Raw genomic sequence first — 17,191 nt, 5'->3', positions numbered from 1 at the left:
AAATAACAGCTTCAGGGAAAGAACTGCGTGCCCCCTATTCAGTATAAATATGTGATTGAGTGGAAATTACCTTGGTATGTGGTTACCTGACCACTTCCTACCTTCTTGTGGGTCTCTGAGCAGTTGCTGAGGACGCAATGCAGACGGAGCTCTCAGGTGCTGATCTGGAGCCTTCCATTCCAGCCCTGAGGGCCAAACCTCAGTCTCCCAGGAACAGAAGTGTGAAAATCGCACAGAGGAAAACAGATGCTTTTAAACTCCCCTTCTCTGGCATGCAGTTCAAGGGTCCCCTGTCAGAGACAAAGGGAGTAGCTTCTGCACTAGCAGCAAGGAGTGTTGCTGAGAGCTGTGCCAGCCTCGGCTGCCCAAAGGGAGCACTCACAAGGCTGGAGCTGGAAGCAGAGTGAGAAACAGGTTTCTAAAGAATCAGAGGCTATTAGGCAGTATTTTTTTCAGTAATTCCCAGATGCAAAATTGTTAATAGTGACATTTTAGTTCCCAAATGACCCTTAGGAAAGGAGAACTGTTTGGTTTGCTACTGAAACCAACAAAAACAGAGTCTTTACCTAGAAGTCTATAAATGTTACTCAGATAACCACTATAGCTTCTTAGCTAAGTCATCCACAGACTTTATCCAAAGCAGAAAATTTACTAGTTTAACATTTATCAAAAAGCCTTACAACTCCTTGAAATTTTACACCATTTATCAAAGAGTCATGTTTGAAGTTGAAGTTTAATATTTTTCATTTTGCCTCCATATTTATAGTGTTAATAGAGAATTTCAGCAAGATGATATTCAGCACAGGGATTCATCTGGTTTTTAAGTTATTTGGCATTTGCTGTTAAAACTGGCAGAAATTAATCCTTATGTCTCTGACATTTTTCTATATTTTATCCTTTAGTTTAAGAAGTAATAAACATAAAATTAATTTTGTTACCCTTGAAAATAATGATGTGTGGAGGGTACATCAGAGGGATCAACTCTTGTCTTTCAAAAGGAAATAGATCATGCTGAGCTGAGCAACATGTAGCAGAATCTGGGCAAAGGTGAAGGATTTTATGTCTGACAAAAAAATCTCCTTAAATCAGAATGTTGAGTTCAACCATGAAAAAATACAACACAAGTTTCTACCCCGAATAAAACCACAAACCCATGAAATATATTCCATCTGGATTAGGCATACTTTGATTTTTTTATTATAATTAAAAACAAAAAACACCTTAACCAGAAATATAGTAAAGACAGTGTCTGCACAGGAATTTGTGGTAAGCCACAAACACCTATTGCTCAGAACAGTGGGTGAGAAAAGAGAGTTCTCTTAAGTATAAAGCTTAGAAATTGATTAATTCAAATATATACATATATATTCTTTCACTAAACAGACTGAAACAGGATAACAATGTATATGAACTACTTTTATTTAAAACTTAGTCTAAATTTTTCAGCATTCCATTAAAAGTATTATAACAGTAAGTTATAAAAAAATCGAAAAAAGAACAAAATGCTCTATTAATAGTCAGCTGCTCAGCCACAAAATAGCAGTTATCCTTCCTTTCTCACAAATATCATCCCACACCATCAAAATCAATCCATTTGTAGCTCTGACCCAACTTTTTTTTTTTCCCCTTTTTTTTCTTTTATTTTTCCCTGGCATTGGTTAGTATTCCTTTCTAAAGGAGCTCTTACCCTTTTCACATCCCAGCTCTCATGTGTGCTGTGCTCCAGCAGCTCCATGAGAATACCCTGCTGGAAGGCAAAAGTGTGCAGTTAGGGCTGCCTTCATCATGGTCTGCTTTGCTGATGAGTACAAGCTGACTGCTCCAGCACTGCCACTGCTGCAGGGAAGCTGACTCACACTGGGCTTGAAGATCTTTCTGCAAGTTCCTGGGGTAGCACGCAGGGATAACCAGGGATCTGGAGGGAAGGAGACTGCACACTACCTGTGACGTGCCTGTTCTCCTCATTCTCATGTCCTCTTTCTCCTCCTTCTTCTTTCCACCCACCAAGCAGAACTTTACACAGGGAAAGAGCAGAAGACAAAACAAACAGCACATAACCCTTACTCTTTAATTCCTTTCTTTATGCCTGACTGCAGGAACCCATACAGAGGGCACTGAGCCATTTCCCGAACACCCAGGTTTGTAAATCCACTCTGTGGGAGAATGGTCATGACCATGCATTTAGGCAAATTTAGAGCAGAGCAAAATATGTGAGTACCATTGAATGAAATAGCTCTGGCTTTAGAGCATGCATGGTTTTTTTGGGTTTTTTTTTTTTGGTTGTTTTTTTGTTTTTTTTTTTTTTTTTTTCCATAAGTGCACCACTGGCTAAAGCTGGTGCAATAAATGCTTTTTCTGTCTTTGCATGCATACCTGTGCATGTCTATATTGAACAGTACAAATGTTTGTGTTAGTGCCACACCTTTCCTCCTGCCCAACACTTATGGGAAACACAGAGGTGGTGCAGGGCACTGAGGGATGGCACCCTGCAGCTGTTGGGTTAGTTTGGAATCACAGCAGTCTCAAGTCCTGGCCTCCCACAGAATGGTCATCAATGCTACCACTTGACCCCACAGGGGAAGGAGTAACTAAAGCAAACAAAAGGGAAAAATTTAGTTTACTTTTACCTGGTCAAAACCATAGAGAGCAGCATGGAAATTAGCCAGCATCCCTGTAGGGGGTAATTTTAATTGAATTTCTAGTATTCCTTGGGGAATTATGTGCTCTTCTGTGGTCGAAGCTGGCTTAGCACTGATAAAGACACAGAAATCAGGATGACATAATGTATTGCTCAAGGAGTTTGTCCAAGGTTTTGAACCACTCAGCTACTTAGATGAATATTCCATTGAAAAACAGCCAATATGGTTATTTTACAAAACCAAATAATTTTGTTTTCCTTAAGGCATTGTCATTGTGACTTCTTAATGGGGTAACAGTTAAGTCATTGTTATTTCTTGGTATGTATCGAGGTTTCACCATTAGCTTCTAAAATTTGATTCTGAAGCTAATGAAAATATTATAAACTCAGGGTTAAGTGATCTGTGGTTGTGGGTGTTATCACATACAAAGAAAAGCATAGCTCAGAAGACATCTGGACTCTCATTAATTCTCTGTAGAACTGGGGCCTAGGACAAAACATTTTCAAGACATACCAGGAGCAAGACAGTAGTGCTAGACAGAAAAATGGTTCCAGCTATCCTGCTGCTTAGGAAATATGTCTTAGACTACTTCAGAGTGTAGCTGTCTTTAAAGTTCTAAATATATGAAGACAGTGGAAAGACACTGATAGGTCAGAGAAGAGCGTTATAATGGAAAAGTATCTGCCTCCAAAGCACCTCCTGGTGAAAAACAGGAATATCGAGAAAAGTTTAAAATGTGGCTGGGCTAAAGATGTTTTAAACACACTGTCAGCCCACCCTGCACATTTCTTTGTTACAGTACTAATATTTCAACTCAAATTGCAGCTCATCCACAAGCTTTTCTTTGGCCCTTCAGTGATGTGCCAGAACCTCCTGATTGTGCTGGCAATCTCCATGCAGTGCAGGAGGAATTACACCCAAAGAATACAACATGTCACTCACACCCTAACTGCTGCATCACTTTATTATGAGGTCTGCTGGGGGAATATTCCCAAACTGTCCCTCACCTCATGGAAAAAGGAATAGAGGAATGGAAAGAGAGGGAGACTTTCATATCACATGACATGATTGCATTCTGGCAGCGCCTGAATTGTCATATAGGCTGCATCCATTGAATGTAAAGTGGAAGTGATTAAAGCCTTAATATAATAACAAAATAAACATTCAATGTATCAGATATCTGAATTTGAGATATTAACTATGAGCGACAGAAGAGTGCAATCTGACACAAAAACCTGAAGTCAGTCTTTCTTCTGCCAGTTTGCCAACCACTGTGCCAACTGCCTTTGTAAGATCTGAAGCCAAAGTAATTTTTAAAGTATTTCCCAGGTCAGTCAGAATCACAGGTGTACGTTGGTTTGTTTCTTTCTTTTTAATATTTAATTATGTACTCTCTAGCCTCCAATAAAATCCATAGTAAAATACTTCATCTTTTTGCTCCAAAACTTTTTTGAAATATAAGCTTACAGGGTTTTTGGGCCCAAATGCAGAAGACTAAATCTTGAGAAACACTGAGTGCGTCCAAGTCCCAATAGTTCTAGCTAGCTTAGAGCCATCTGGGATTTGGCCCAACATCTTCATGAAGTTTCCTTTCAGACTTCCCAAAATCCTTCACTATCAAAAACCTTTACAACAAAATTGTTGCCTCTCTCCTCCCTCAAGAGCCAGGCATAACAGGCTGGAAAATGGAGCAGGTCTGTAACACCAGAAGTTCCTCAGAAGTTCCCCATCCATCCCTGAAGCTTCAGGCACAACACTGCCCCCAGAGCAGCTGTGAACTCTGACATTCCCTGAAAACCAACTTGACTCTTCCCTTCACAACATTTCTATGCAGGGTTGTTTTCAGGCTGGCACGATTAGCTCACTTACATGAAATATGGTTAAGCACACTTCCAGTTTCATTGCTGACGAAGGGGGCAGTTTGTGCATGCTCCCACAGTGCCTAGCACACCAGGGCCCCTCATTAATCCCATGGTGGTTTTGTTTCATCTGGCAGAAAACACTGACTTTAACCCATCTCTTCATTTGTTGCAGGCAGCCTGGTTGGCAGACAAAGCAGGCTGCTGAGGTTAAACCAGGAGAGGAGAGAGCCATCCCATTCCCATAACCACCTTAATGTCAAGGCCTGGAACATGCACTTTCATTTGGCTTCAGGGCTGACAGTTTGTCACATACAAACATTGGCTATTGAGCACAAAACACTGGGGAGGGAGCATCTTTTTTCAGTGGCATTTATGGTTGCTGTGCTCCTGTTCACTCTGTTACTGTGCTGGGAAACCACGGCTTGCCAGGGCATCCCACGGATCTCTTTGTCCACTGCAGAGCGGGTTCTTGGTCCATACAAAGCTGGCCAAAGCTGTGGCTGCTATCTCAGAAAAGCAGCACTCCAGGACTAATTATACAGCTTCCCCAGGGACAGCCAGACCCATTTCATTAAAGTCTCCATTATGGCTGGCTAAATGGAATAGGAGCTCTTAATTAGGTGGGGGAAGGGTGTGCCTGAGGGCAGCCCTACCCACCCACCCGGGCCTTCTGTGTTATCTCTCCTGCTCCTCCTGGGAGAGTGCACTGTTCAGCAAAGAGTGACATAAACCCTATTAATACGATGTTTATCCTGTTACAACCAAAAGCAAAAGCAAACAGAACAAGATTATTTGCTTAGAACTATTAATGTTTAGAACTTTTGATGTAATCCACTGTGTATTTTGTGTTCTGGGAACATCTCCCCAGTTGAGGAGGTATTCCCCAGGAGAAAGGCAGTTTGACACTCACTTGGAAAAGAGCCCAATGGCCATGTGGGGCAGCTTTCTTGAATGCCTCCTTTGCAATCATCTCCTGCTTTTGTCCTAGAGACATGTTATGAAATCTTCCAAATCTTCTATAGTGAACCCAAGCTTCTTGCCTGCAATAGAAATAATTGGGGAAGGGTGAGTGATAGAGGGGGAGGAGATGGGAAAATTAGCAGAGCAGAAAGGAAAAAGAATGATAATGCCCCCATTAATTTCACTATCACTTGTGCAATGCATATTACTTCCTCTGAAGCACTTCACTAAACCCTTACAATTTCAACAAACAAAATTGCGAGCTCTCAACAGTGGCCTTATTGCTGGTATTAGAAAAAGCCTGCAGAAATCTGTTCCCTTGGTTTTAAGATAATGAACCTTTTGACATTTTGATAGATGCTCAGCATTGTTACTGAGCTTTAGAAACTCTTATGGGGGGTACAGAGCAATTCCCTCATGAAAAAGGGAGCAACATGTGGTAGATATCACATCAGTTTTTTAACTGATTGGTTCAGTGGGTAAATGCACAAGCCTCTCACCTTGTGGGGCCTGAGCTTAAATTGAGCACAGTGAGGTCACAGCTGTATTAACCTGGTATTCTCACTATTGTCTGTGGGGAATAGTAATCCTACGTATAAAGCCACAGAGCCCTATACAATTGAATATAGTTTGTATAATGACCATTATTTAGTCACAGGGGGCACAAGATTACATGAGCATGGAGAAAATTGCCCTCTGGCCCTCATCTAGTCAAAAGCTAGAAAACAGTACAAAGGAAACCTGCATTATGCCAAGCAGAGGAATGCTTTAAAAATTTCTTCATACTGTAGTGCTTATGGCCTTACACTTTTCATCCTCCCCATTCCCATGAATATGGTGGGGGTGGAAAAAACTTCGGAACTTGAATCTTCTGCTGAAAACAAACTGTGCCCAATTTCCCTACAGTAATGCATATCCCATCCCAGTGACAGATGAATCCACAAGGCTTTGTTCTGTTCAGTAAAGAAAATATAACTACACATACATTCTATAAGCACATACACACAAGCATATAACCATACACCAGTTTATACACATTTATAGCCCTGCATGCCCCCATTTCACTTTCGAGCTCAATTGTTCTTTCTTTAATGGGAGACAATTAAGTGGTCCTTGAACCAGAAGCAAATAAGAGGCTTATGTAGGGTCTCATGATCTTCAAGTGGGCTTAGTCCTGATGACAGGATGAAAAACACAGGAGTGGCTGGACTGCTCTCTTCTTAGCATTTTGCTAATTCTGTCATTGTGCTTTTCGTGTACCTTGAAACAAGATTTTTCTCCACACAATTCCTATACATGACAAAACATCTGCTAACACAAAAGGTGTGCCTTGATAAGTACTTCAGGTCTGCACCATTCTCAGACTTGAGTGTATCTGAGACTGATGGTCATTTCATCAGAGAAATCATCAGGAGAGAGAACTGAAGGCAAGAAGGGAAGCAGGTGGGGAAGCAAGAGAGAAGATGATTTTTCCTATTTCCCTGCAGGATAGTGACCATATGACAAAAGAGAGAAACTTCTGAATAAAAAGGACCTCATTACATGCAAGCAATACTGTCACATAAACTGGGGCAGTTGGGCAAAATAAGTACCTAAGACTAAGCTTGCCTTCTCAGAAGTCATGTAAAAATGGTGACTGTGGGATGTGGAGCAACAGGCCCATAGGACCATCACTTGGGACTGAAAGACAAAACCAGCACAACTGGAAAACAAATGTGTCAGTATTCACAGCTGAAGACATACAGAGTCCTTCTTGGTATCATAGAACTTTCAAAAGGGAGACCCTGAAAAATTGTCATCCTGTGGGGTTATCTACCAGCTGTAATACCATAATGAGAACTAACACTGAAAAATACAATTATAGTTGTTAAGAGGATAGCTTACTGTATGTCTGTTTATCAATGACTGTTCTCCTCAGGCATCTATATTCAATCTAAAAGAAATCAGAATCACAGCTCTCCAAATATGCTGTGACTCGTGTTTTACCACACTACCTTTTCATAAACTTTTCATCAGGAGAACAGGCTGTGAAGGAACACAGTAATGGATCTCAAATTCTGGTTGACCACCCAGTTCTAGAAGCTATTTACTTGCTTCTCAAGATCTGAATTTGTCATGCAAGGCATTACTCTCACACGCACTTGCCCTGAAAAATGAACCCTCAGATTTCCTACCTCAGAGCAATACAACATTCTGCCCTGGACAGTATAACTAGTTTCTGAAAAGAGCTTTTTTTCTCCTTTTCTGGATATGTCGAGTCCACTCACTTCTTCCATTTCTTGGTGGATCTTTAAATATCTTTATCTACCCCTCTGAACACATCCATCACTGCCATAGCCTGGAAGCATGCCAAATACAGATGTTGTACCTTTTGCATGATGACTGAGACAGGATCACACTGATAATTTTTGAGTATGTAAAAACCCCTAGTGCAACCAAGGAACTCAGGACTTGCCTTAAAATACTAAATTACATAAATAATACACAATTACATAAATAAAACACTAAATATATATGCACAACCACGCATACATAAAAATAGTATTGGTAAGAGTTTACTTTGGTTGGTATTGCCATTGTCTGCTTACTGTTAAACATCTAGATACGACAAACTGGAAGCCCTCTATGGGACATTTACTAAAGTAAGGAGTGGCAGGGAGTTAAAATTCTAGTTTTAGGGGAGTGGACAAATCATGGTAGAACAGAATTTCCTCACAAGATACAGTATATGATGTTTAAGGGAAAAGGCACTCAAACAGTGAAGAAAACTCCACTTTGAAAACACCACTATTGCTACTAAAAAAATTATGAGAGAATGTATGACTTTATCTGAAAGTGTTTAGGTGAGGCACGTGTCCAGAAATAATAACAGAAAAGATATAGAACTCAAAAGCAATTTTCCCAAACTACTCTAATGATACACCATGGCTGTGTAGTTAAAATGTCAACAGGATTCTTTTGTGTTCAACTCTGAACTGAAAAAGGAAATCCAGTTCAAGGAGTCCTATCTCTTTACTACTTAGAAGAACCATGACAGCACACAAAATTGAAAAAGGTCATCAGAGTTGCTTCAGAGACACCTCTGACTCCCAGTACACCTGAGCCCTGACTTTTTCTAGGGCATACAGTTACTAAAATAAAAAGGAAAAGCAATGGCTCGAATGTTATTTGGATATGTATTATTTACTTCTTACTTATATAGCAGATCAATTTCAATCCTAATTATCAAAATGCAAGCAGCTAAATCATGCTGTTTATCCTGAACCTAGCTTTATGAAGATATTGCAGCATTTAAATGAAAATAATTACATTATAGCATCTCTGGAACTTCTGCAATTTTTGTTGATACTGAAGTAGCAGTCACTCTGTATAAGAAACTACACAACCACAGGGTTTGGGCACAGTCATGAGCTTCCAGAGGAGAAACAGTAAATCCAGTTAATGTCATCATCACCAATATGAAAATTTCTCCTCACCTGAAAAGCCATTTGGGCCAGGAAAATGAGCTTATAATTTTCAAAAATCCTTGGCTTGTGAAAAGAAAGGTCCAATATGTGACAGCTTTTTTTAGGTTAGAGATACAACACTGAATATCTCCTGATTTTTCAGCTTGTTTTATTGCTTTGTGGAAGACGCATTGAAGGCCTGAGAGTTAGTATGATTATTTTTATCTATTTGAATTTTGCTTTTTTTGCTTTACTACCCATAAGATAATTGGTTTCCTACTGTAGGCTCCTATAAAGAGCTGACCCAAGCAGTGTAAAATGCAAGAGGCTGAAAAGAGGCTTTTAAAGGAAATTTTCAGCAAACCAGGGGTGAGGGCTGCAAACAGCAATACTCTCCTGCTTCCTTATTTATCTCAGCATGGAGACTCTCTCACTTGAACAAGCTGGTAATTTTAGAGTGGGTGATCTCCCTTACTCACTGCATTTGATCACTTGGTAGGTTTACAACGGGGAGTTGTTTACACAGAATTCCTCCAAAGTCTTCCTTCCTGGCCCTGTGGGATGGCTTAACAGAAGGAAGGTAAACTTTTGCAAGCACAGTCAGAAAGCACTGTCAGAATGGAGGCAGCCGACAAAGAGACCCATGGGGACTCACTGTGGTACCGACCAGCAGGAGATCACATCGTGTTCTCTTCACTCCGACACGCAACCCTGCCAATGTAAACATCTGGTACGAGCAATAACTAATGTATCAGGCATCACTGCTGGAGGCAGAATTCAGTTTCTTGCACTTGGAAAAAAAAAAGCTGAGAGACATTTTTACCTTCAGTGGAAGCTGGTAGATGGGGTTGATGCTGCCCAGGCTGACACTCCCGGAGTAAGGAGCGGATGCTCTTCCAGCTGTCAGTCTGTAATGCTCTCTTTTCCTGTCACCCTGAGCTTTATTTTCTTTGGCTTCAGCTACCTGAATGGTGACAGCTGTCCTGTTTATTTTTAATGTCTCATAATTATCCTGCACAATTACCAAAATATTCCTATCCATATGGAAAAGAATATGGATATACTCTAGAAAACTGACTTTATTTCAGGCAGTAGCAAATATTTGAAGTAAGTAAAGTTCTTATCTTAGAGAAGCATTAGGGAATAACTGTCCTCTGCAGAAATATGCCTGTTTGCCTGGGAAAACATGGCAGTCATATATTAATACATTTGTTGAAATTTCATGTTGGTATTTATTAATTTTGTGAGTACTAATTCAAACACCTAAAAAATAAAAGTCAAACATGTGACAACTACATATTATAGATATGAAAATATGAATATGGGGAGGACAGCCCTTTCTGGAAAAGCAGCAATTTGACTATTCCTATTCTAGCTCATAGAAATGCTACACTTAAAATAATATTAATAGAATAATAAGAATAGACATTTTACAGGTGACTTTAAGTTTTTAGAAACAGTTCAATTGTTACTGCCTTGTGTTGTATTTCTGCTGCAGTTGACTTTGCTGATTTGATTTTCTTTATAAGTTCACTGTGGTCTAGGAGACTGCCCTGGGCAGCTGACAGGCTGAGCAGCATGTCATCCTCCAGCTCCCTAAGCTCAGTCATGAAACCCTTCTGGCTTCTTGGTGAGCACTGACGAGCAGAGCAAACAAAAACATTGTATTTAAACAACCACAGCAAGAAATAATGTTCTATAGAGCTGTGAGTTATATTTTCTGTTTAATTACATCAGTTGATTTGATTTAATTTCTGAAAGGCCAGTTTGCTTTCTGTCCCAGTGTACTAGATCTGAAGTTCTGCACACCCAAAGTGAGAATGTTTAGGTCGTCATGCACCAGAACTTTATCCCTCTCCTAGTGCCCTTCCTCCTGACGCTACACAAAAGGACTGTGATCTTGTCAGGGAGGGCAACTTGTAATCTATGTGGCAGCTAAGAAAACCAGAGAATAGCACAAGGCTGAAGAACCTCACTTTGGCAGCAGAGTGGGAAAATATTGTCATAGTCTGCTCTGCTGGACTGACCTTCTGACTGTGCAAGAGCCTGACTAGTCTTGTGGGGAGCTCTCAGCCAGACTCTGACTCACACCAAAACCCTGGGTGACACAGGCCTTGTAAGCATGCAGTCCCAGGTGGAACAATGTGCAGATGCAGAGGTAAATGGACAGCTGTTTTCAGATCTCATTCCCAAGTATATGGCTTTCATTCTTCAAAGGGTGATTAAACTCCCTGACCCAGTTTGCCCTTGTATGAAGCAGGAAGGGGGGTACCTCAAACAGGTGGAGCAAATCTTTGTGGACAAAGTTAGTTAACTACATGAGATAACTGGAAAGACACACTAGAGAAGTAGGAGGTATTCTTGCTATTAATTTCACACCCCTAAGTATTTTCTTTTCATGTTTTATCTCATAGATTACATCCTGTCCAAAGTCCTTCCTCTAGCCACATAAAAGCATTTCTCCTCATGCTATATATTCGTATGACTGCAGCAGCCACTGAACTGCATCCCTGCAGGAATAAATTGTGATTTATTAACCAAATGCCCTAGCTCCTAACAGTGCCATTATATCCTTGTACAGACTGGCATGGAATTTTATTTACACTTATTGGCTCAAGATCACTGAAGCACAAAGCACTGCAGAGGGCTTTAAAACTCCTCTGTAAATTAAATGCAATGCACAGAGCAAACCAAGCAGTAGAGAGAAGTGTGGGAATAATATCACAATGAATTTAATTTCTAGCAGAGCTTTAGGTCAAGACAAGCCCTTTGGGAGTGCAGATTTGAACGAATCAGTGAAAGAACCTTCTACACTTTCCAGACTCCTAAAATCTTTCTAATATGGGCTTCTAACATTTACAGTACAGTGGATTAAAACAGACATATTAATTCTCGACTTAAAATTTCAGAGCAGGCAAGAGACAAATCAAAATATAGTCCTTACCTTATGTTTTTTGTGAGTCTTGCATTAACAACCTCGGCCAACAGCTGGTCTTCCAGCCTGTCCCTGCTGGCAGTGAAATTAATGAACTTGGTCTGAGCCCGCAGTTGTGGCTTGTAAGTGAGGGTTAGCCAGTTTAGTGTGAAGGATGAGATGAAAATTCTTTTTGAATTCACATTTTTTGTCTTCAATCTTGGTGCGTCTGGGAAAGAATAAAAGGCACAAGAACGGGGATCTCACTAAATTAAAACTTCATAGGTATCTCAGATTGCAAACAATGTGTACTGTATGATCGTAGCAGCATAGCAAACGCACACAAGCCAAACTTTATGTACCTGCAACTTAAGAAACAAAATGAGGATGATTGAACACACCAAAAGTATAAGACAAATACACAGAGTATTTCTTAATTTTTGTAGTTTCATTTGTATATACAGCAGACACTGGGAGATTATTCACTGCTGTACTGAAGAGTCTGTGGCTTAGGCATAAATGTCTATCATCATAGCTTACCAGAAACTTAGGAAAATTTTCAAACAAATGCCAATGAAATAGTTGTTAGTTTTACTATAATTTCCTTAAATATATAGCCTAAAACACTAAGCAGGGACGTGTATTTATTACAAATGGATAGACTAGAGTAGAGGAAATGGCTGGCAACTGAAACAACAAAAATAAAGATTTTTAAGGTAATTTATTAAATGTTTCATTCCAAATTAATTATTTGTTGGATGAAAGAATGAGTTATCCTAGGTTCACCTTTTATTTGCTGAAATTCATTACTGAAGAGCTGCCATTTCCTGATCCCTTATCTTCAGTGATAAGGGATCACTGTCCTATACTCTGTGCCACTTTGAGGCCCAGCAGGGAGGCAACATGAAGTTCACCTTCCTATTTCTGTGGCATAGCACAAAAAAAAATTGAAAATAACTTGTAGACTACAGTGTGTGCCATGTGTCTAGTCTGGTGTGACCCAGTGACACAACTCTTTGTCATTGACTTGCCCAGTGAACAGTGTGTCAGTTTTCAAGATTCGCTTGCCACACAAGCCTAAAACCAGTATTTTCTGTACAGCAATGGTTTTGAATGTTCTCTGCCAAGAAAGGAGATTCAAATATTAGTAATAAAACTCTGTTTAAAAAAGGACCAATGGAACATTTATAACATGGAACATTTATAACATGAACTCTTCATAAAATTCAAATTGGCATTTGCTAACTCAATTTTCAACGTGATTGCATTAACATAGACACTAAACACTTAAAATGCGATTTATGAAAGTAACATCAGGACATGAATAAAGCAAGTACTTTCTGTAGAAATTTTAACATTGCTTTGTTTCTAGGCTATCACAGGGCATTTCCAGAGCCAGGAACACAGATTTCAGCTCTTAAGACCCTTCCTTGCCTGCTTCTGACATGCCCTTAGCTACAAAACATAGGCTAAACATAATGGTGTGCTGAGACCCTTCTGCATTTCACCAGGGAGAAGGAAGAAAAGAGAGCTGCTTATGATATATTTTAAGCAAATTCCTTAAGGAAACTACTACGTCTAGTGCTGGGAAACCCATGATTCTACAAAACTCAACATCAGACACATATATTGTACAATACTGCCATGCAAACTGCTAGAGATGGGTTTTCCAGGCTTATGCTCATATAATACTACAATAATTAAGCCATATGACCTTCAGATTATACAGCCTCTCTCAGGTGGACGTGTATTCACTGTCCAGTTCTGCAACACAGTCTCTCCACAGCCTTCAAAACTGACTGCAGCTGGAGGGAACAAAACTGTAGAGATTGACATGGAGAACACAATTTTGCTTTGCTTTCAAGACACACACACACACTGGAGAAACAAGAGATCTGACAAAAGACACATTCTTCAGTTTGCTTTATCAGAATAAAAACCTTTGCTAAGGGAGTCAGGCTATGTTTCAGAGCATCTATGAGGAAATATAACAAGTTTTAGAGTTCTGGATTAAAACATTTCCTTTAGGAGTTCTCAATTCACAGAAGCAATAAATAACCAATTTCAGTGATTATCACCTATGAAAGGCAAAACCTACATAATGACTTGGTGGGTTTTATTACTGCAGCTGTTGTAGGTTTTCTGTTAATTACAGATTTGGGAAAAAGAAATGTTTTGTTATTGCTCTCGCACTGTTCAAGAGTATAAGCAACAATGATAAACAGAGAGGTGGGGAACCCAGTAGAATGACTTAATTTTTTTTCAGTAAAATGTTTAGAGTTTAATTCTGGATTATGAAGAATGCAGCAAAATAGGCATGAATAATGGAAGTCCATGATAGAAGGAATATAAAAAAAATAGTCACCAAAGAAATTTCGAAAGACAAGTTCTATTTTTGGCAATGTTTTCTTCATAATGTCCTATTCCCTCACCTGCAGCAGATAGAACAGATGGAACTAAAGCACCACTCTACCCAGAAACAGACACAGCATCTTTCATGCAAGTCCCAGTTCCCTGATATTTAAGAACAAAGTAAATTAAAATGAGATTGTTCCCCACTAGTTTTTTTGGGTTTTTTTCCTGTTGAAATCCTCATAGATTCTGAAATAAAGGAGATTAAGGGATTCAAAAAGGATTTAAAAAGCTTTAAAAACCTGTATATGCCTTGACTGTAAACTATATTTAGCCAAAGCAAATACAAAACCAAATAAATTCCAGGAGGTAATGTAAGCACTCAGCTATGAGAAGACTGGGATGTGTGTAACATCTTGTCTGATCTGTCAAATTTGAATGATTGACACAAAGATCTGCTATTCCCTTGTGTATGTTCTGCCTTAGGTAACAATGCCTAGGTCTTTCAAAGAGAGGAACTCATGAAGGTGAGAAATTTTGAATACAGGAACATGACTTCATATAATGAAATGGCTTGAGAGTTTATGCAACATCTTTTCTTACGGGACACTTTAATGCAACACAAAATTAAAGCATTTTTTTGCCCTTTCAGGGCAGATGTTCTCCAAAACAGACCATAACTCTACATGGCAGAATGGTGGGATAGCTTCCTGTAGCGAGATGTTTTGGATCAGCTCAGCAAAAATGAAATAAGTGATAAATTTTTGGACAGGAAAGTACAGGGAAACAATATTTTTCAGTGGGAAGAAAAAGGGATAAACACATTTTCCAGAGAAGCTTTCATTCAGCTCCTGCTGCTTAAAATTAAAGGCTTCTGGAACTGACTTGCAAACCCCAACAAGTAATGCAGAGAACGAAGCTGAATAAATCAGGTGAAAACAAGTGCAGAACAGAGCTGTTACCAGGCAATCTCAGTAGGCAAACTGTGCAAGTTGGCCAAACTAGTTCAGTGGGAAAAGCACTGCCTTGAAGCTGCACAGCTGACAAGATTGTTGAAGGCAAGGAAAGCTTCTCCCTGTGGAGAAACGGAGCGAATTTTCTTGCTGTTTCATGAATAATAGTCATGCCTCATAAGAATGGAAACTTGTTCATACAAGCTATATTTGCACATAAATCAAACTTCAAGAAAGCTTAAAAATACTCTTAATAACCTAATCTTGCAGCTGAAGAGACATGACTACCTCTTTGTGACTGTGCAAAGGAGTTCAGCAAGGGTAACACCTCGTGCAAATGCAAAGAGGAGCCTTATGAACAATGAATTTATTCCTCTGTCTTCTCTCCTATGAGCCAAAATAACATTGATCTGCTATAGGTAATGCTCCTAGACAGTGATTTCCAAAAGAGACATGCTGGGGAAGCAGGATAGGACACATACAGGTAAAAATGCAAATATTAATGGCCATCCATACCAAACCTATTCAATGCACAGTTTCTTTTATAGCAGGTGAAGGCCAAAACCCAACACCACATAGAGTTGGTACCTGTTTACTTTTATGCCTTGGTTTATCTGCTCCAAAAAAATCTAAGTATTTGCATCTTGAATAATTTTTGCACACATTGCTAATTTGTTGCACCCAAATTTTACTTATTTTTTGTCTTGTGGCTGTCATGCTTACATAAAGCTATGTACTACAACTGGTATTTTCTTAAATTGTTTTATTATTTTTTTCCTTTTCTCCTCCTTCTCAAAGCAAATATCTTGAAATATTTTAACAAAAATCCGAGCTTTTTGAAGCAATTTTGAACATACAGGCACAGTCTAAAGCGCATTAGAAACAACTGAGCAGTTTTGCAGTTCCAAAATTGAAAATAAAAATGTATCCAAATATGAACACCCAAAATTTGTTAGGCTTCTAAATATGTGCTAAGGCACTTAAGCATGAAGTCTGCTTTTCAGAGATAGCAAGTACCTTTAGTTCACCCTATTGTGATCTGGTTTTGAGAAAAATATAAATTTATTCATTTGAAGTTCTCCAAGGCTGAGAATTTCTTTTGCAGGCTTCATTCAGAAACCAAGAGCTGGTGTTGCAGAATATCCAGGAATGCAACATAAGAACCATCTTGCAAAGAAGGAAGAGGAGAGGTACTCTTCTGATGTGGTTCACAGATCAGCAAGTTCTCTAATAAACAGGCTAGTAAATTTGCTTTGCAAGGAATACAAGTTGATAAATCTCCCTAGCTATGCTTTCTGTCGATTGATATGATAAGATATATTTTACTTAAAATTAGGATTGTCTGAAGCTCAGTGGATTTAATTATTTGTAATTATCCAGTTGTTGTCAGTATGTGGCCATTTTATGACAGTGGTATCTACTCTGTGGGTCAGGTTCAACTGTACATCTTTTCAAACACAGAATTAATGTACTATTGATGAAACCATTACTAGAACCAAATTAAAGTCTGGGCTGATGTATTGGTCCATGGGGTGCTGTCAGACATGAAAGGAGTAATTAGTATTCATTACTTCATACTCTGCAACATTCCAATTATTAATGAACTTCAACTGCTGGACTGCACCATATCTATCACAAATACCTTTCTAGTCTTTCTTTATTGGGAAGAAAAAATTCAAAGTACCTGACAGAATACTAAAATGAAAAAAATAACAGAAATTAATCAAGAATGAGGCAAAATCTGCTTATTTGGAAATAAATGGGGTATATATTGTGGGGGTACATATATATTCTGGTATATATATATATATATCTATATATATACATATATATATACATATATGTATCTATATTTATACACACACAGGCACATGTACCCCTCACAGGTGACTCGTGCATCTTCAATCAGGCACAGAATACCACGTAAATATTCAGCAGAATAATCTATTTTTTAATAGTTTCATATGTTTGCTTTTGTGTCCACACACACAGCTTCATTGTGCTATGTGGAAGGCTTTGCTAAATAAATGCAAAGCTATGTTGCTGTGACCCTTGTCCTTTTCAA

At 39.0% G+C, this 17,191-nt stretch overlaps 1 protein-coding gene and 1 pseudogene across 6 annotated transcripts in view; both read right to left on the bottom strand.

The window, feature by feature from the left end:
* LOC136559279 (dynein axonemal heavy chain 11-like) overlaps positions 1-17,191 on the bottom strand; it is a 58,371-nt gene that overhangs the window by 22,333 nt on the left and 18,847 nt on the right. For 2 of the 6 annotated variants that reach the window (XM_066554401.1, XM_066554367.1), the window contains exons 9-13: positions 11,852-12,050; positions 5,412-5,541; positions 2,628-2,751; positions 1,942-2,013; positions 102-290 (exon numbers count right to left, since the gene is read on the bottom strand). In XM_066554401.1, the coding sequence (XP_066410498.1) occupies positions 153-290; positions 1,942-2,013; positions 2,628-2,751; positions 5,412-5,434 (357 nt within the window). In that variant the 5' untranslated portion in view covers positions 5,435-5,541; positions 11,852-12,050 and the 3' untranslated portion in view covers positions 102-152. Of the gene's footprint in view, positions 1-101; positions 291-1,687; positions 2,014-2,627; positions 3,961-5,411; positions 5,542-11,851; positions 12,051-17,191 lie in introns of those variants that run through there. The other 4 variants (XM_066554357.1, XM_066554393.1, XM_066554377.1 and 1 more) reach the window with 4 other exon arrangements.
* Positions 8,348-10,517, bottom strand: LOC136554063 (dynein axonemal heavy chain 11-like; annotated as a pseudogene).

Source organism: Molothrus aeneus, chromosome 1 (assembly GCF_037042795.1).
Source record: "Molothrus aeneus isolate 106 chromosome 1, BPBGC_Maene_1.0, whole genome shotgun sequence".
NCBI classification, from domain to species: Eukaryota; Metazoa; Chordata; class Aves; order Passeriformes; family Icteridae; genus Molothrus; species Molothrus aeneus.
This window is presented reverse-complemented; position numbering and strand designations above follow the sequence as displayed.